Source organism: Oncorhynchus tshawytscha, linkage group LG11 (assembly GCF_018296145.1).
Source record: "Oncorhynchus tshawytscha isolate Ot180627B linkage group LG11, Otsh_v2.0, whole genome shotgun sequence".
Lineage (NCBI taxonomy): Eukaryota > Metazoa > Chordata > Actinopteri > Salmoniformes > Salmonidae > Oncorhynchus > Oncorhynchus tshawytscha.
In genome coordinates this window covers 25,137,318-25,158,174 of record NC_056439.1, presented here as the reverse complement: position 1 = coordinate 25,158,174, position 20,857 = coordinate 25,137,318, and the positions used below count along the sequence as shown (strand labels likewise).

Sequence of the window (20,857 nt, the reverse complement as noted above, 5' to 3'; positions counted from 1 at the left end):
CCAATTCCATCCATTCCATCCAATTTTTTCATCATTCCATCAGGATGCAACCAAATATGTGTATATGGCATTCAATCAAATACCCCTGAATGTGATGAAGGTATCTGCTATTGGATATTGTTCTTGAAAAATAATTCCTTTTACATTTCTACAGCATTGGCTGTGCTAGTTAGGTCAATAATATGGTATCCTACACTATAACGGCAAAGAGAAAACGAGGTGGTCTTGTCGTTGGCAGAGAATTCAATAAAATGTCCCCTTATGTTGGGGACTCAACTGCAGTAAAAGTTCCCCCCCTTGCGCACTTGAGAGGTATGGCAAAAATAAGTAATTGGGCCAAACCACTACTGTAAATGGCTTGATAAAATAACTATATTTGCAGATGACAATTAAATGAACAACATATTCTACAGAAAATGAAAGTATATCAAACATATGAATATATAAGTTAAACATAAATTATGATCAAACATAAGAATATGTAACTTAAACATAAATGATGTCGGCCTGTTTTCAAAAAGTGGAACGTTGCGGAGGATTGTTTTCATCCCCACGTAGTCATAAGTGGTATAATCCAATAGTATTGAATGCAAATCTGCTGGATGTTTAGTTTTACGGAGAGCGAGTACCGGAACTGGACTGTTGTCGCACAATCTTACAACGGTTATATGTACACTTTCTGTCCGCGATTAATACAGTAGTTTAGTGATCTGCGCCATGGCTTTGTACGGGTGTGTCGGAGCCATGGCTTTACCTAGCGAGCTTATCGTCCATATATTTTCATTCTTGTCCGACCGTGACAAGGTTCGGGCCTCGTCCGTGTGCTCTCGCTGGAGGGAGTGTCTGTTTTACCCATCGCTTTGGACGGAGCTGAAGTTGCGTGTCGGAGGTGGTGCAAACTGGGGAGGTTCTGGCTCCGAACAGACCCCAAGATTAGAATTTCTCATGAGGAAGTTTGGCGCCTTCGTGCGCGAGCTACATCTCGAGGTTGCCCCTGTGGACGGATATCTAAGCCCACTGAGCGGAGTTGAGGGCAGGATAGAACCTGTAGAACGCGACCCTCAATTGCTTGATCGCTGGAAAGACGCAAGGATCACCTATTTGGAACAGGTGTTGTGTGTGCTCAGATGTATTCGAAACAACAGGTAGTTGGATAGTTACTACAATTATTCAATACATGTTTAAAGTAAATGGAGTCAGCAACTCCATACGTGTCAATTTGAGTGTTTGTTGGGTCGTAGTCAGCTAACGTTAAGTAGCTAGCCTAGCTATAAACAAACTATCATTACGTAATCGGGTCATATCGTTACTCTACCGATTTCTGATTAACGTTATACTGCTTGTGTGGTTTTCAGTCTGTTTTAGCTACAATCTAACTACTTGGAGAAGGCATGTCAGTTAGAAATCTGTTTTTATGCTTGTTGCGCAAAGAATGTTGCAAGGAGTTTTTTAAATGACATTTGAACAACATTGCAGCAGTGGTGGTCATGCCCAGGGAATCTAGCTAGTCTCAACCATTGAGGTCAACAATGACATTGGCAGCATGCTGTCGTTCAGGTTTGGATGGGTTTCTTTCTAAATGTAATCCGTAACTAGTTAACTGTCCAAAATAGTAATCAGTAACGTAACTTTTGGCTTGCCCAAACTCGGTAACGTAAACGGATTACATTAAGTTACTTTTAGATGACTTCCCCTTAAGAGGCATAAGAAGAATGCAAAAATTTATGTTACCAATTGAACGATATCTATTGCAGGATAAATCAATGTTAAAGTTTACTTAGCTGGCCTTATATGGATGCTACATTTTACTTTATGGGTTGGTTATTTAGGCTTCTTCTAACCCATTGTTTTCTACTACATATAATAATACGATTAAATTATATCTTTACATTAATAACCGAAGTCTATCAGAATTCCAGTCATTCCAATAAATGCTATACTACGTGATCTTCAAGAATAGGACTTGGAGGTATAGATTAGCCAAATTGTTTTACTTGAGCATAACCCCAAAACTAAGGATTTATTAGCCATCCCTATTGTTGTTTATGATTTTGTTGTCATGAAATGTAACCACTCTCAGATTAATAGACAAAGCTATTGATGCAAGGACTGACCATCCATGATATCAAACTTGTTGTATCCAGTGTTTGTTTACATTTCCAATGTTTACAAACATTGGTGAAAAACAAGCTTATATTTTGGGTTCTCATGGAGTGTGACAGATGAACTAAGCTCACGATGCATTTAAATTATATTCTTCAATAATCAGTGGATATACACTACTGGTAAAAAAGTTGTAACACCTACTCATTCAAGGTTTTTTATTTTTACTATGTTCTATATTGTAGAATAATAGTGAAGACCTCTAAACTATGAAATAACACATATGGAATCTTGTAGTAACCAAAAGTGTTAAACAAATCAAAATATATTTGAGATTCTTCAAAGCAGCCACCCTTAGCCTTGATGACAGCTTTGCATACTCTTGGCATTCTCTCAACCAGCTTCACCTGGAATGCTTTTACAACAGTCTTGAAGGAGTTCCCACATGTGCTGAGAACTTGTTGGCTGATTTTCCTTCACTCTGCGGTCCGACTCATCCCAAACCATCTCAATTTGGTTGAGGTTGGGGGATTGTGGAAGCCAGGTCATCTGATGCAGCACTAAATCACTCTCCTCCTTGAGCCTCCTATTTAGCCCTTACACAGCCTGGAGGTATGTTGGGTCATTGTCCTGTTGAAAAACAAATGATAGTCCCACTAAGCCCAAACCAGATGGGATGGCGTATCGCTACAGAATGCTGTGGGATCCATGCTGGTTAAGTGTGCCTTGAATTCTACATAAAACATTGACAGTATCACCAGCATGCACCCTCACACCATCACACCACTTCCTCCATGCTTTACATTCGGAAATACACATGCAGAGATCATCTGTTCAACCACACTGCATCTCACAAAGACACGGCAGTTAGAACCAACAATCTCCAATTTGGACTTCAGAGCAAAGGACAATTTTCCACCAGTCTAATGTCCATTGCGTGTGTTTCTTGGCCCAAGCAAGTCTCTTCTTAGTCAGGATGCTCTTGATGGTGCAGCTGTAGAACCATCATAGTGCTGGATGGTTTTTGCGACTGCACTTGAAGAAACTTTCGAAGTTCCTGAAATGTTCCGTATTGACAGACCTTCATGTCTTAAATTAATGATGGACTGTCGTTTCGCTCTGCTTATTTGAGCTGTTCTTGCCATAATATGGACTTGGTCTTTTACCAAATAGGGCTATCTTCTGTATAACCCCCCATACTGTGTCACAACGCATTAAGAAGGAAAGAAATCCCACAAATTAACTTTTACGGCACACCTGTTAATTGAAATGCAGTCCAGGTTGACTTCCTCATGAGGTTGTTTGAGAGAATGCAAAGCTGTCAAGGTAAAGGGTGGCAACTTTGAATAATCTCAAATATAAAATATATTTTGATTTGGTTAACACTCTTCTGGTTTCTACTAGGGATGCACGATATATTTGTAAGCATATCGGAATCGGCCGACATTAGCTAAAAATGCCAGCATCGGCATTGGCCCGATGTCTAGTTTAACGCCGATGTGCAAAACCGATGTCAAAGCTGATGTGCATACCTATATAACATAGGTGGATGACGTAATGACGCCATGAAAAATACAGCGTTACATGTGCAACACAGCATTCCTAACCTAGCCCACAATGTCTGCTGTGTGGATTTATTTTGAAGTTTCAAAGGAAGATAACAGAAAGGCCATATGCAACATTTGTGCTGCTATTATTTCCAGAGGACGGGAGAAAGTGAAATCGTTCAATACCACAAACCTAATTAGTCATTTGAAAGTGCATCACCCCCAGACATTCAGCAGTTACTTAGAACAAAAGCAGAAAAAAAACTATGCACACACTTCCAACAACTAAACAAGTTCAAGTCCAGCAGTCATTTGAAAGAGTAAGAACATTTCAGCGAGACAACTCAAAGCCAAAATCCATTAATGCCAAGATGATGGAATTCATTGCCCTTGACAATCAACCGTTCTCTGTCGTAGATGATGTTTGCATTCGCCGACTGGTCGAGCACTTCGAGCCCCAGTGCACACTACCAAGTAGGTGCTATTTTTCAGATGTTGCCCTACTGGAGTTAGTTTTGTTGAAACGCACATCCATGAGCTACTTGCTATGGGCGTCACTGCTATTAGCTTCACGACTGACAGTTGGACCAGCTATGTCAGCCCCATGAGCGCGCTTAGTCTGACAGCACAGTGGGTCGACAAGGATTTCGTATTGAGGAAAGCTGTATTGCATGCTCAAGAATATGCTGGTGCTCATACCGCTGCTGCCATTTCAATGGCATTTGAGAACATGTTTGAAACTTGGAAACATGAACACACTCCTAGCGCCATTTGAACAACTGACTCAAGACATAAGCTCATCAACTGCATCTGCAGCAGACGTGATACCCTCTGTCATGGCATTGAAATGCCTGCTCAACAAAACTGCAAACACAGACCGTGGGGTTAAAACTTGCAAAAGTACTCTACTAGAGGCTGTGAACAAGCTCTTCGGTGGCAGTCTCTCTGAGCCTCTTTACTGTGTCACTCCCTGCTCGATGCTAGGTACAAGGACCGCTACTTCGATGCAGACAAGAAACAGGGTTTACGTGAAATGTTAGACACAGCTGGACAAGATGGAAACGGACGTGGTGACAGTGCGCACCGAGAAAGAGAGGCCACGGACAGACGGAGTTGAAACTTCACTGCTTGACATGTATGATGAAATCCTGGAGAATAAAACGACTGAACAAATGAACAACGAAATGGCCCAGCAATAAATGAAATAAATAGGTTTAGATTAGAGGTCGACCGACTATGATTTTTCAACGCCGATCCCGATTTATTGGATGACCAAAAAAGCCGATACCGATTAATCGGACAATTTTTATTTTATTTTATTATAATTTTTTTTATATATATATATTTTTTTGTAATGATGACAAATACAACAATACTGAATGAACACTTATTTTACCTTAATATAATACATCAATAAAATCAATTTAGCCTCAAGTAAATAATGAAACGTGTTCAATTTGGTTTAAATAATGCAATTATTATTATTATTTTTTTCAACTTTATTTAACCAGGTAGGCTAGTTGAGAACAAGTTCTCATTTACAACTGCTACCTGGCCAATATAAAGCATAGCAGTGTGAACAGACAACAACACAGTTACACATGGAGTAAACAATTAACAAGTCAATAACACAGTAGAAAAAAAGTCTATATACATTGTGTGCAAAAGGCATGAGGAGGTAGGCGAATAATTACAATTTTGCAGATTAACACTGGAGTGATAAATGATCAGATGGTCATGTACAGGTAGAGATACTGGTGTGCAAAAGAGCAGAAAAGGAAATAAATATAAACAGTATGGGGATGAGGTAGGTAAATTGGGTGGGCTATTTACCGATAGACTATGTACAGCTGCAGCGATCAGTTAGCTGCTCAGATAGCAGATGTTTGAAGTTTGTGAGGGAGATAAAAGTCTCCAACTTCAGCAATTTTTTTTTTTTGTAATTCGTTCCAGTCACAGGCAGCAGAGAACTGGAACGAAAGGCGGCCAAATGAGGTGTTGGCTTTAGGGATGATCAGTGATATACACCTGCTGGAGCGCGTGCTACGGGTGGGTGTTGCCATCGTAACCAGTGAACTGAGATAAGGCGGAGCTTTACCTAGCATGGACTTGTAGATGACCTGGAGCCAGTGGGTCTGGCGACAAATATGTAGCGAGGGCCAGCCGACTAGAGCATACAGGTCGCAGTGATATAAGGTGCTTTAGTAACAAAACGAATGGCACTGTGATAAACTGCATCCAGTTTGCTGAGTAGAGTATTGGAGGCTATTTTGTAGATGACATCGCCGAAGTCGAGGATCGGTAGGATAGTCAGTTTTACTAGGGTAAGTTTGGCGGCGTGAGTGAAGGAGGCTTTGTTGCGGAATAGAAAGCCGACTCTAGATTTGATTTTCGATTGGAGATGTTTGATATGAGTCTGGAAGGAGAGTTTACAGTCTAGCCAGACACCTAGGTACTTACAGATGTCCACATATTCTAGGTCGGAACCATCCAGGGTGGTGATGCTAGTCGGGTGTGCGGGTGCAGGCAGCGAACGGTTGAAAAGCATGCATTTGGTTTTACTAGCGTTTAAGAGTAGTTGGAGGCCACGGAAGGAGTGTTCTATGGCATTGAAGCTCGTTTGGAGGTTAGATAGCACAGTGTTCAAGGAAGGGCCAGAAGTATACAGAATGGTGTTGTCTGCGTAGAGGTGGATCAGGGAATCGCCCGCAGCAAGAGCAACATCATTGATATATACAGAGAAAAGAGTCGGCCCGAGAATTGAACCCTGTGGCACCCCCATAGAGACTGCCAGAGGACCGGACAACATGCCCTCCGATTTGACACACTGAACTCTGTCTGCAAAGTAGTTGGTGAACCAGGCAAGACAGTCATTAGAAAAACCGAGGCTACTGATAAGAATATGGTGATTGACAGAGTCGAAAGCCTTGGCCAGGTCGATGAAGACGGCTGCACAGTACTGTCTTTTATCGATGGCAGTTATGATAGTGTTGGAGAAGAAAGTAAAAGTGCAATATGTGCTATGTAAGAAACCAACAACAACAACCACCACCACCATCGAAGCAGCTCAGAGCGAGTGAAGGCTCAGAGCGAGTGACGTTTGAAACACTATTAGCGCGCGCTAACTAGTTAGCCATTTGACTTCGGTTACAACAGCCTCATCTCGGGAGTTGATAGGCTTGAAGTCATAAACAGCTCAATACTTGACGCACAACGAAGAGCTGCTGGCAAAACTCACGAAAGTGCTGTTTGAATTAATGTTTACGCGCCTGCTTCTACCTACCACCGCTCAGACAGATACTTAGATACTTGTATGCTCAGTCAAATTATATGCAGCGCAGGACACGCTAGATAATATCTAGTAATATCATCAACCATGTGTAGTTAACTAGTGATTATGATTGATTGTTTTTTAAAAGATAAGTTTAATGCTAGCTAGCAACTTACCTTGGCTTACTGCATTCGCGTAACAGGCAGTCTCCTTGTGGAGTACAACGAGAGAGAGGCAGGTCGTTATTGCGTTGGACTAGTTAACTGTAAGGTTGCAAGATTGGATCCCCCGAGCTGACAAGGTGAAAATCTGTCGTTCTGACCCTGAATGAGGCAGTTAACTACTTGATACTACCCATCCCGCATGTGGGAGCGTAATCATCGCCTCAAACTAATTAGCATAACGTAGCGGACATAAATATCCCTAGAAAGGTTTCCTATTCATGAAAATCACAAATGAAAAATATATTGAGACACAGTTTAGCCTTTTGTTAATCACACTGTCATCTCAGATTTTCAAAATATGCTTTACAGCCAACGCTAGACAAGCATTTGTGTTTATCATGGCATAATGCTATGCTAGGCTCTGCTAGCAGCAGGCATCATTTTCACGAAAATAAGAAAAGCAATCAAATTAAATCATTTACCTTTGAAGAACTTCGGATGTTTTCACTCAGGAGACTCCCAGTTAGATAGCAAATATTCCTTTTTTCCAAAAAGATTATTTTTGTAGGCGAAATAGCTCCGTTTGTTCTTCACGTTTGGCTGAGAAATCGACCGGAAAAATGCGGTCACTACAAACGCCGAACTTTTTTCCATATTAGCTCCATAATATCGACAGAAACATGGCAAACATTGTTTAGAATCAATCCTCAAGGTGTTTTTCACATATCTATTCGATAATATATCCATCGGGACAATTGGTTTCTCATTAGAAGCGATTGGAATAATGGCTACCTCAGTACTTTACACACTTGCTTAATGTGGTCCCTTACGGCTATTCTTCAACATAAATGCGTAAAAAGACGTCACAATGCTGTCGACACCTTGGGGAATACGGAGAAAGCGTAAGCTCATTCGTAGCCCATTCACAGCCATATAAGGAGTCATTGGCATGCAGGGCTTTCAAAATATGGGGCACTTCCTGGTTGGATTTTTATCTGGGTTTTGCCTGTAACATCAGTTCTGTTGCACTCACAACATCTTTGCAGTTTGGAAACATCAGAGTGTTTTCTATCCAAAGCTGTCAATTATATGCATAGTCGAGCATCTAGTCGTGACAAAATATCCCGTTTTAAAACGGGAACGTTTTTTTATCCAAAAATGAAAATACTGCCCCCTAGTTACAAAAGGTTTTAACCCACCGTTCCTAGGCCGTCATTGAAAATAAGAATGTGTTCTTTAACTGACTTGCCTAGTTAAATAAAGGTATAAAAAAAGAAAATTGGCAAATCGGCGCCCAAAAATAACGATTTCCGATTGTTATAACTTGAAATCAGCCCTAATTAATCGGCCATTCTGATTAATCGTTCGACCTCTAGTTTTGATTATGTTTTACTGGTAATTGGGACATACGTAAATGCCAACAAAATAACCTCTTTGTGTGTGTGTTTTCAACTATTTAACTGTACAAGAATGCTTAAAATGCCACCCAAATTTTCAATATCGTTTATCAGTATCGGGTGTTTTGGCAAGGAAAATATCGGTATCGGACAAAAATGTCATATTGGTGCATCCCTAGTTAATACATGATTACATATGTGTTATTTCATAGTTTTTATAGTAAAAATAAAGAAAAACCCTTAAATGAGGGGGTGTTCTTCAACTTTTGACGTACACACACACTACCATTCAAAAGTTTGGGGTCACTTAGAAATGTCCTTGTTTTTGAAAGAAAAGCAAAAAAATGTTGTCCATTAAAATAGCATCAAATTGATCAGAAATACAGTGTAGACATTGTTAATGTTGTAAATGACTATTGTAGCTGGAAACGGCTGATAGGCGTAAAGAGGCCCATTATCAGCAACCATCACTCCTGTGTTTCAATGGCATGTTGTGTTAGAAAATCCAAGTTTATATTTTTAAAAGGCTAATTGATCATTATCATTTTGCAATTATGTTAGCACATCTGAAACTGTTGTTCTGATTAAAGAAGCAATAAAACTGTCCTTTAGACTAGTTGAGTATCTGGAGCATCAGCATTTGTGGGTCCGATTACAGGCTCAAAATGGCCAGAAACAATTAACTTTCTTCTGAAACTCGTCAGTCTATTCTTGTTCTGAGAAATGAAGGCTATTTCATGCGAGGTATTGCCAAGAAACTGAAGATCTCATACAATGCTGTGTACTACTCCCTTCACAGAACAGCGCAAACTGGCTCTAACCAGAATAGAAAGAGTGGGAGGCCCCGGTGCACAACTGAACAAGAGGACAAGTACATTAGCATGTTCCTCAAACTAGACAGACGCCTCAAGTCCTCAACTGGCAACTTCATTCAATTAGTACCCTGCAAAACACCAGTCTCAACATCAACAGTGAAGAGGTGACTCCAGGATGCTGGCCTTGTAGGCAGAGTTGCATAGGAAAAGCCATATCTTAGACTGGCCAATAAAAATAAAAGATTAAGATGGGCAAAAGAACACACACTGGACAGAAGAACTCTGCCTAGAAGGCCAGCATCCCGGAGTCACCTCTTCACTGTTGACACTGAGACTGGTGTTTTGCCGGTATTATTTAATGAAGCTGTCAGTTGGAGACTTGTGGGGGCGTCTGTTTCTCAAACTAGACACTCTAATGTACTTGTCTGTTTTTCAGACGCCTCAAAAGTGTGATTGTGAATCACACTGCTGCTATGTATTTATCAATAAGTGATATCCGTATCGTCGTAGACTACACCTCTGCTGTCATCCTCACCTCCATGCATTTATTCAAGTTGGATAATCTTTAGATGCTGACAGCAGTCACACCATTGGATGGCATAGCTTGGACTGTAGCCTACAAAAGTATATTCCTGCTGTTTTCCCGCGATCCATCAAGCACATTTGGTTTGTCATCATAGTGGTCTCTGACTTACGGCCAGACTCGCACACGTTGAATACATTTAAACTTGCACCCTTTTCAATGCTGATTTGAATGTAATTGAGAACAGAAGTGTCAAAGATTTTGTTTTCCCGCAAACATCCTTTCTGAATTTAAAAGTAATCATTAAAGTAATCTAGTTTTTCAAAAGTGTCTGTAACCAGATTACAATATTTTTGCTGGAAACGGATTACAGTTCGTTTTTTTGTAATCACTTCCATGTAACGGACTACATGTCATCCGTTACTCCCCAACCCTGGTGATATGCAACTCTGCCTTTTCAAACATGTACTTTCAATATGCTAATATCTTTTGGACACATTTGTGTCCTGAAAAGTTACACTTCCACTGCCACAGAGATGGCTTAAAGGTGTCTTGAGGCATTTCTTTGTTGATATTTAATTCCAGCGTTCATTCAATTACAACACACTTGTTTAAGAGCGTTCGAGAGATTTAGTGGCGCAATCAAATGCCGGAAGCTGGGTTTGTTGTAGTGGACCAAACTCCGTTCAATGGTGAAGGAAGTCACCATGGAGTGGAATTTAGTCTGCCATGTTTGTGGTGTCTAGCCGCTAGGTTTGTGGCGGACACCAGTGTGTGATGTTGAAAGGTATTTATTGTCAGAGGCCTTCTGGCAAATTGGTGAGGACATGTATACTGTTTGATTGTGTTTGTTGCAGACCACAATTAGAACATTCACTGACCTCCACTATGGCTGATTTGTGTCTGGTTTTGACTAAAGCTCATATCTCTCTCTCCCCGTCCCCCACCCACCTCTCTCGGCCCTCTCTCTCGGCTCTCTCTCGACCCTCTCTCTCGGCCCTCTCTCTCTCTCTCTCGGCCCCTCTCTCTCTCTCGGCCCCTCTCTCGGCCCCTCTCTCGGCCCCTCTCTCTCTCGGCCCCTCTCCCCTCTCTCGGCCCCTCTCGGCCCCTCTCTCGGCCCCTCTCTCGGCCCCTCTCTCGGCCCCTCTCTCTCGGCCCCTCTCTCTCGCTCGGCCCCTCTCTCTCTCTCTCGCTCGGCCCCTCTCTCTCTCCCCTCCTCTCTCTCTCGCTCGGCCCCTCCTCTCTCTCTCGCTCTCTCTCTCTCTCGGCCCCTCTCTCTCTCTCTCTCGCTCGGCCCCTCCTCTCTCTCTCGCTCGGCCCCTCCTCTCTCTCTCGCTCGCTCCCTCTCTCTCTCTCTCTCTCTCTCGCTCGCCCTCTCTCTCTCTCTCTCGCTCGCTCGGCCCTCTCTCTCTCGGCCCTCTCGCTCGGCTCTCTCTCTCGGCCCTCTCGCTCGGCCCTCTCGCTCGGCTCTCTCTCGCTCGGCTCGGCCCTCTCGCCCGCTCTCTCTCGCTCGACCCGCTCTCTCTCTCGCTCGGCCCTCTCTCTCTCGCTCGGCCCTCTCTCTCTCGCTCGGCCCTCTCTCTCTCGCTCGGCCCTCTCTCTCTCGCTCGGCCCTCTCTCTCTCGCTCCTTCTCTCAGAAATCTCCAGAAGCTGAGTCTGTATGGGGATACCTGCATTCTTCAGGATGAGGGCATTCTGGACAGTGCCTATCTACAGCAGGTTGACCCAGGAGGCAAGAAAATCAAAGAGTGAGTAGCTTTTAGGCAAGGCTACATCTTGCCCAGGGCGACAAAAGGGCATACAGCACTTACTTTCTTACAAGGAACATGTCTAAATTGAAAAATGTCATCACACATAAAGACATTTAGGGACACAATGAAAATTATTTGAATTAATAAAGCTAGGATCCTGATTTTTCTTCGAGGTCGCACAGCAAAATACTTAGGTGCACAATCATTCAAAATCACAGTACAAACAGTATAGTTCCCTTAAGGTAAAGCACCTTTAGTAAATCCGCTTTCTCTGTGAGAGCTTCCCATGTCTGGAATGCACTGCCATCAGACACACATAACTGCACCACATATCACACTTTCACAAAATGCATGAAGACATTGCTAAATGTCATTCAGATTTGTGAACATAATCCCGGTGTATTGCCGCTTTCCATATTGTCTGTAGCTTGTGAGGTGTGGAAACACTTTGTTGCTTTTATGAATTTTGTCTTGCTGCTTTTTGTTCTGTTGCTCTGTCTGTATGCTATGTCTTGCTTGTACTATGGTGTACTGCGTGTGCTCACTGCTCAAAGATTGTCTATATTGTAATTGTTTTTAATAACCTGCCCAGGGACTGCGGTTGAAAATGAGCCGGCTGGCTTAAACCGGCACTTTTACTGAAACGTTGATTAATGTGCACTGTCCCTGTAAAAGTAAAATACACTCAAACTGTCCTCTGTTGAAATTCTGCCTCATATAATTACATAGAACACAAATAGGTCATTTTAATAGGATCTCTGTTCTGCCCATACAGTTTTTTAAAAATCTATTCATTGTCAGTGAGTAGGTCTTTATTTGTAGAAATGGAACAGAGAAAAAATGTCTAAAGTTTTCAAACTTTCTTTCTGTGTTTTCCTCTGGGCCGGGGTAGGATCCAACAGCTGTTACTGGAGGTTCTGTCTAACAGCAGGAAGATAAAGTGGCTGTCCTCCGCCTTCATGCTGGGCGTGGTGACCCCATGCTCCCTGGCCTCTCTGTCCAACCCCAGCGCAGGCTCCCTGGAGCACCTCGGCTTGCTGGACAACCAGCTGCCTTGCCTGGTCTCACCTGTGGAGCTGGAGCGGCTGGTCCACCTGCGTTCCCTGGCCCTCGACTTCTGTGACTTCACCTCTGAGTTGAGCCACCTACTGGCTGGAGGAGACCGTGCTCCTCTACATCGCCTCTCCCTGATGCTCAACGGCGCTGCTCTGGAGGCTAAGCCGCTCGATGGCACCGCCAGTGAGGACGACTGGAAGACCCTGGTCCAACGCAGCGCTAACCTGCGGGTTTACGTGATGGCACTGGATGTGTGCAGCCAGGACCTGCTGAGGGTGCTAAAACCAAGCCTGCCCCTGGAGAGGATCCACCTGGACAGCTACTCTACCTTGGTCACAGACGGAACCCTGGAGCTCATTGCCCAGCAGTACAACAAGACCCTGAGCCACTTCGTCCTGATGAGGGATGACACTGTTTTCCCTGACCTTGGCATCAACCGAAACGAGGACCCACTGGTCCTACTGGCCTGGCGCTGCGTACACCTCTCTGTATTGGTCATCCACGGTGAGCCTGGCCCAGATGTTAGCATTACATAGCTCACCACTCTTTTAGTGTAGCCTAACATTTGAATGGCAATGATTGATTTCCAGTGGCCTGGGTTCTACAAGATGTTCTGATAGAAATATTTATTACTGGTTATTTCTGGGAGTACTGTTATGTGGGGCGGCAGGTAGCCTAGTGGTTAGAGAGTAACCGAAAGGTTGCTAGATCGAATCCCCGAGCTGACACGGTAAAAATATGTTGTTCTGCCCCTGAACAAGGCAGTTAACCCACTGTTTCTAGGCCGTCATTGAAAATAATAATTTGTTCTTAACTGACTTGCCTAGTTAAATAAAGGTAAAATAAAATGTCTAGTAGGGCTGACCCCATTTAGTCGACTGGTTGATTGTTTTGGGCGATAGGCTGTTGGTCGACCAAGTAGCAATAACAACAAAAACATCATGGTGTACAAGACATCTGTCTGAGTGGACTGATCCATTGTGAATGTGCTACTGAAAATGTATATGGTTATTTTATGTAAGAACAATGGTGCAATACAAATCAAACATTTTTAACAACTGCGCCCTCTCACACTTTGGATAGTAGTCACTGTCCTCAGTTCTGAAACGCACCAGTACACTGTTGAATTGGCACCTTTTACTATACCATGTTGCTAAGTGCGTAATAGTTAACCAGCATGGTGTTGAGAACAAGGCTGTGGAGGCAGCAGTGAAGTTCAGAGAGATGAGAAAACAGACTTTGCCTTAAGTGTCCAAGAAAATTGTGCCTGACTTTATAAATCATCCATAAGCCTCCCAACTGGTGGTCTAAGGCACTGCATTGCTGTGCTTGAGGCGTCACTACAGTTCCGGGTTCGATCCCAGGCTGTGTCACAACCGGCTGAGACCGGGAGTCCCATAGGGCGGCGCACAATTGGCCCTTTTTCCTTGATCTCCTTCTTCTTCTTATTATTATTATTATAATGATGGTAATAAGTAATTTCATTCTCATTAGTCGGCTTAGTATAGCAGCCTTGTATAACCACCATTGAGCTGTAGGTCTAATATAAATACCATAACTTGGGCCTATATTTCAGTGCTTACAGTGCATTCGGAAAGTTTTCAGACCACTTGACTTTTTCCACATTTTGTTACGTTAGTCTTATTCTGAAATGGATTCAATATAACATTTTCCTCATCAAGCTACACACTACCCCATAATGAAAAAGTGAGAACAGGTTTTTAGAAGTGTTTGCAAATGTATTAAAAAAAAAAAAAACAGATGGCTTATTTACATAATTATTCAGACCCTTTGCTATGAGACTCGAAATTGAGCTCTGCTTTCAACTGTTGTTGTTTTTTTTTTTTGGGGGGGGGGGCAAACATTTCAAAGAACCTGTTTTTTGCTTTGTCTTTTTGGGGTATTGTGAGTAGATTCCCGAGCAAATGTTATTTAATATTTTAGAATACGACTGTAACGTAACGGGGGATAAAGTCAAGGGCACTGTAAATAGGCTACTGCATGAATCAATCATTTATTAATTCATGTCATCACAGGCATTCATGATTTGAAATGCAATCAAGCATTTAAGTTACTTTTCAATCAAGTCTCTGGTCCACTTATAATTTATTTTGTGTAGTTTACATTGTTCCAAACGGTCAGAGAAATGATATTGTAATCTAACAGCACCTGTTTGGCACACATAATATGCACGCAGCACTTGCTCCTTACCTCATTTTTCTTGATCTTTAGTATTTTCCACAAGTAGTCATTTATTCCACACATCCGACTTCCCCTTTACCAGTAAGCAACAAGTAAACATTATCCCGTTTCGAGTTTACTTGTCAGTCCTCTGCATCCAATTTGCTGTTAGGGTGTTCACAGTTTCTAACCAATTTATTGATGTTATGATATGCTGTAGGTCAGGCCGTATTGGTTACGTAGAGAGAGCAAGGGTTGAGGGAATAAGGAATATTTTTCCTAAACAAATTAGGGATTTCGGTAACACAATTTGTCAGTCAGAAATGACAAATTATGTTGCAGCTTCTGCAACACGGACAGCGCGATACACACTGTTGATGCTCTGTGGTGTCGATGCAGCAGTGAGGAGAGCGAGACAACGGGAGCCAGTCACTCGCTGTCTTTTTTATTTAATTTTTTATTTTAATACACAAAGCAGCATGTCTGAGCCAGGTCCGGTACAATCAAATCAATTGCGGTCAAACTCCCTCTAGTCCTTTGTCTTTTAATTATTTCAACAAATGGTTTGCTTAAAGCATCCGACAAGCTCAGTGCATATAGTTGATTTGATTAAAACTCATAGGATGTGTCAGTATATGGAAAAATTAATGTTTTAAAACTGACCTATCGATTGGTTGAAAGAACAGTATCTTGGTCGACTAATACATTTTCGGGAACAGCCCTAATATCTAGTGTGTGTGTGTGTTGTAGAGGTCATATTGGCAGCATGTTGATATGTAAGCACAGATCAAATGGAGTTGTTTTACATTCAGTATCCAGTATGTTCTTTCTACAGTGGCGTTCAATGTGATTCTCCTCTGTCTGAACACCACAGGCTACACTGTGTGGTCCCACAACCTGGTGGCCATCTCCCGTCTGCGTGGCTCCAGCCTCAAGGTCCTGGCTGTGTCCGAGGAGAGCATTGACTTCGACCCGGACCAGAGGGTCTTCATGGAGGGTGACCCCGTCCACAACCTGGTGAAGGAGGTGTCGCTGGGCCTGGGGCGCGTCTGGCACCCTTCTATGGACTCCAACCTGGTCCTCAGCGAGCCCACCCAGCACTTCCACAGGGAAATGCAGAGCTTCAGCTTGGGCATGTAGGCTAGTGCTGCAGCCGCCAGACCGGGCAGCCATCTGGGTCGTGTTCATTAGGCATCAAACAAAAGAAAACCAGACCTAAATAGGAGGGACCCCACTTCACCAATAAGCAATGCAAATTTTCTGTTACAAAAAGTTTTCCATTGAATGACCTAATGAACACAACCCTGGTCTGGTCTTGCCTGCTGCACATGCTCAGTGTTTGTCTTGGGAGCTATAAGGTGATTAGATCATCTCATTTACATATTTTATTTTCTTCTCTGTAGCATCCTTTGTGCTGTGTTAATCAGTATTAGCTCTATATATCTATCTATATATATATCCTGCTTATGATTAGGAGAGTATAGTCGAATAATTGTTTAGTAGCTAAATGAGAGGTTGGTGTTGCAAGGGGACTTTTCTACACAGCTAGCTTAGTTAGTTGTATTGCAAGTTTTATTTTTTGCTTTGTGTTTTGTCTGTCAGCAAGTGCTGAGTTATCAGTTAATCCACCTTGGCTTTTTGCAATGATGGAATCCTGTGTACTTGTTCGTGCACATTTTTTTTAACGGGAGATGAGTCTAGTAGTCTTCCGGGAGAAGGAGGGACCGTGCTGATGGAGTGTGTGGTTAGGCCCCCCCCTCAGCCCAGCAAGATCCTGTCTGCTCTTTACTTTTGTGTTTTGGAGATGATATTGTTGCTATGTTACGGGACTAAGATCCTGCTGGTTCTTCTCAACCCAGAGGTGGGATATGATAGGTTTCCACACTGACACTGAGTTTCCTACGTTCTGCTGCAGTACTTAAGTCAGGGGTTAGCGTTGCGAGTCGTACGCTGCAGTTTGCACTCAGAAAAATCCTCTCTGTCTCAGGTGGGCAAAACATGATTCTATGAAGATGGTGATGATGAGAATGTATATACTATGAAACAATCAGCTAGTCTCTCAGTCTAATGCAGTTTTCTTTTATTCACATTTGCCTTGGAAAACCCCTTGTTTTCTAGTATCAGTAGTTTTTGCCATCCAATCGGACCCTTTTTTTACCATGGGGTAAACAAACTTAGTCGTACATTTGTTTTAAGATTAAGGTGTTTAAAGAATGGCAAAAAGCTACTCCTTGCACATGTTTCTCTTGTTCACAGCTATGTTCGCTGACTCCAGGGCCACATTGTTTCACCAGCTGAAAATTGGATGGAGGGAAGCATTTGCTTGCTTGTTCCAAATCTCAGGATTTTTTCACTTTCAGTCAATTTGTCCATTTGAAGGCTTTCTTTTAATAAAAAGCTTTCTGTTGATCTGCGGGCCAGTGTGCGTGGTGGTGTGACTGGATACTAATACTGTGGAAAGAGCTCTTCCAACACTACGCGGTTTTATTTTTCTAGACGCGCCTTCTCGTGTCCTCTTAACTTTTAAAAAGGTTAACATCATCGATGTGCGTCTGTGAAAATACTTTTAATGGCGTTTTCTATCGTGTATTTGACGTTTTAGAGCACAGAGTAGTAGAGGGAATCTGAGGTTGATTGCTCAGTGGTAGAATGTGAATATGAAGCTAACAACCTTAATGTGTGAAGTTGTCTGCTATCCAGAATTCCCCTTACATACGCATATCTTTTTTTGTTGCTTGTAAAGCTTCGGGAGCCAGTCTTGACTGATAACGCAGTAGTGTGCGGGGCTTGGAATAGGTGACCTGTGGTTGTTCTGTGCTGCTGAGATGTTGGAGCATTCCGGAAAAGAGGAGTGTAGGTTTCTCTTGATCTTGTGTGATTTGTGAAGCTGTCGGTCGGCTATTACTTTTTGTTGTGTTCCTCCGTGCCCATAACTTTCGTTGGTACCACCAAAGCCAGCCATTTTAGTCAAGGAAGAGAAACGCAGTATGCAGAGTTCTGTATATTGAGGAAAAAATGTTTGCCTAGAAACAGCTGGCATCGGATGGCAAGGTGTGTGTGTGATCCATGATTCAAACAATGTAACGATCAGCCTATGGGATCCACTACTAACCTGTTTAGTTGTGGCAGTAAGATATGAGCCTGCATGCAAGGTTCCACTTGGGTTAAACTTAGTCTATTGACGGTTGATGCATGAGAAGTGATAAAGGAATATTGAAATGATATACATGTTAACAGAGGGATTCTTACGTTTTTTGTTTTCAGTACCACACAACAGAGGATGTAGATAATATTCTATATTTGGAGTTAACTTGTTTGTGCTGAACAGGGGTAGTGTAAGACCTTTTTAGAGGATGACAAATGCCAGTCAATTGTTACAATGTGTAAAACATCCTAATGCTGTGCCTAAATACAGTGTAGCTTTCGCTCAGTTTTTTTTTGTGTTCGTTTCCAGTTCACCATTCATTGTCTAGTACAGCATTTGACTACCGTTAAAGCATATTTTATTTCCGCATTGTTTTTTTTTAATGGGGGGGGGTGTTGGGGTGTGTGTGTGTGTGTGTGTGTGTGTGTGTGTAAAGTTTCAGAAGTGCATACATCAAAGAATTAGCCGTATGGTGTGCTTGAAGCAAAGCATGGTGTACCCCTTTCTCACCAGTGAGCAGGAAACAGCCTTTCTCAGGGTTACTGTTACAGTTGAGGAGAGGTGTTCCATGCCTAAAAAATAAATGATATGTTAGGAAGAATCTTTTTTCCAACAAGTCACTGGATTAAACAAAACGGTCTGTCAGCGTGTCTGCATCAGCTGCCAAAGATAACTGTGTGAAACGACCCTTATGAAGTGCCCACGTGCTGGCATAGGGAAGGGCCAATGGCTGATCAGCCAAAATGTACTACTATGACTGCTCCTCCACAAATACTACTAGAAATATACCTACTGAATATGGGGTGAAGATGGACCACGTGGTGCACAGCTGTGCTGTGGCTTGATCAACAACAGAGCTCTCTCTGTTGTCAACAACAGAGCTCTCGCTCACCAGTTTCATTGTGAAAAGTGAATGTCATTTAAGTATAGATAAAATCAAGTTTGGTTGATTCTTTCAGCCCTGTATGCTGCTATCAGACGTGTAAGGAACATTCCACTGCGGAGTTAAAAACCAACAGAAAATGGCCAAATGTCAAAAAAAAAAAAAAAGTTTTTAAATTTAAATCTTTTTTTATAGGGTCAATTGGAGTAAATTGGTCTTTGATGAAAAAATGGTTTTGCTGTGTGAAGTCCTATAGAAGTGGTTGTGTAGCCCAATCTCACTCTGCATGTTAACAGGCATAGCAGTGGAGGTATTTTCTTTTCTTTTTTTATACTCTGGAGAAACATACCATTTGGGTTATTACAGCTTACAAATCAGTTTTTTTTTTCTTGACATTTTTTATGCTATCACAATCCACATCTCTTGTTGAAAAGGAGGAACCTATAGAGCGACAGTGAGCTGCTTGAGGGCAGGTCCATCTGAGAGTTAACTGTTACCTGTAGAACCTCATTGTGCTGCAGAAGCTACAGCTAAATGACCTCATACCAGCCTTATTAAGAGCGTAAACGCTTGACGTCAAGAGACCTGAGTGAGGAGAATTCTGTTTTGTTTTATTCCATTATTAAAAACCTGCACCACTATCATACCACAAGTTCACTGTTGTGGGGGTCAGGAGGGAGGTGAGCTTAAACATGTCACGTCTCTTAATGGCTGGCTTGCATTACAGCCAAGTCAAACGCATATAATCCAGTGGCTTTTATTTTTCTGTCACTTACAAATGGAAATAACAATGTGATTGTTTTAAGATCTTGATTCTTTGGAAGCCAAACTCCGTTTCAAAGGCTACCGTGGGTTACAGACATGGTCTCTATGAGACTGGCCAGCAGGCCCCAGTTTTAAGTGGTATGAATGTTGTGCATTTGTTTAAAATCAGGATATTTTATTGCAAAATAAGTCATGCATTACAAAGAGGCCACCATGGGGGCACTAGCAGTGCGAACACCTAGGCTGTGTCCTTATAAGCTTTCGGGGAAGAAAATAACTGCGTATTTGTATATATCAATACATAATGTATACTCTTATGCAACATATGTCTGGGTTCTATTTATGAACATTTGTAAGCTTTAAGATGGTTTTACCATTTTTGCTAAATGTTGAAATATTTGGACAGGTGTGTTCTGTCAACTTTGTCTCAAGTGAGCGCATAGCATTGGATATGTACAGTACATCTGCAAATGGGAACTCCACTGGTGCAGGTGTGAAAATGGCAAGTGTAGAGAATTTTGATTCGAAAAAGTGATGCAAGATTAAAGAAGGAAAAAGCCTAAGTGACAGTGTAAACCAGCTGAATGTTGAATGGTTCTTTTTAAACCAGTGAATAAAAGCATTAAACACAAACATGGTCTTTGTTATTCATGGTGGTTTAATTTGAATTACAATAATCCTGTGCTGATCCTAGTTTATGGCAGTGCTTTACCTTTGTAATTTTACTTCCCATTAACCCAGTGTACAGGTACAGTTGAAGTCGGAGGTTTACATACACGTAGGTTGGAGTCTTTTTTTTTTTTTTTTTTTTTTTAACCACTCCACAAATAAACAAACTATAGTTTCGGCAATTCGGTTAGGACATCAACTTTGCATGACAAGTAATTTTCCCAAATATTGTTTGACATTATTTCACTTATAATTCACTGTATCACAATTCTAGTGTGTCTGAAGTTTACATACACTAAGTTGACTGTGCCTTTAAACAGCTTGGAAATTTTCAGAAAATTGTCATGGCTTTAGAAGCTTCTGATACATGTCAATTGGTGGTGTAGCTGTGGCTGTAGTTCAAGGCCTACCTTCAAACTCAGTGCCTCTGCTTGACATCATGGGATCATCAAAAGAAATCAGCCAAGATTGTAGATCTCCACAAGTCTGGTTCATCCTTGGGAGCAATTTCTAAACGCCTGAAGGTACCACGTTCAGCATGCAAGTATAAACACCACGGTACTGGTGTGGCCATCAAAGCCCTGAC

At 42.1% G+C, this 20,857-nt stretch overlaps 1 protein-coding gene across 1 annotated transcript; it reads left to right on the top strand.

Moving 5' to 3' along the window:
- Positions 1-595: 595 nt before the first annotated feature.
- LOC112244924 (F-box only protein 33) lies at positions 596-20,235 on the top strand. Its single transcript, XM_024412813.2, has 4 exons — positions 596-1,145; positions 11,459-11,569; positions 12,465-13,132; positions 15,684-20,235. The coding sequence occupies exons 1-4, from the start codon at positions 718-720 to the stop codon at positions 15,947-15,949; spliced, it is 1,473 nt and encodes a 490-aa protein (XP_024268581.1). The 5' UTR covers positions 596-717; the 3' UTR covers positions 15,950-20,235.
- Positions 20,236-20,857: the final 622 nt, after the last annotated feature.

What these genes read in the sequence shown, in the direction of transcription:
- LOC112244924 (XM_024412813.2), top strand. Translation starts at nt 718, where the DNA reads ATGGCTTTGTACGGGTGTGTCGGAGCCATGGCTTTACCTAGCGAGCTT. An exon ending in GGAGGCAAGAAAATCAAAGA is followed by an intron (nt 11,570 to 12,464) that starts GTGAGTAGCTTT and finishes GGGCCGGGGTAG; the next exon opens with GATCCAACAGCTGTTACTGG. An exon ending in CTCTGTATTGGTCATCCACG is followed by an intron (nt 13,133 to 15,683) that starts GTGAGCCTGGCC and finishes TGAACACCACAG; the next exon opens with GCTACACTGTGTGGTCCCAC.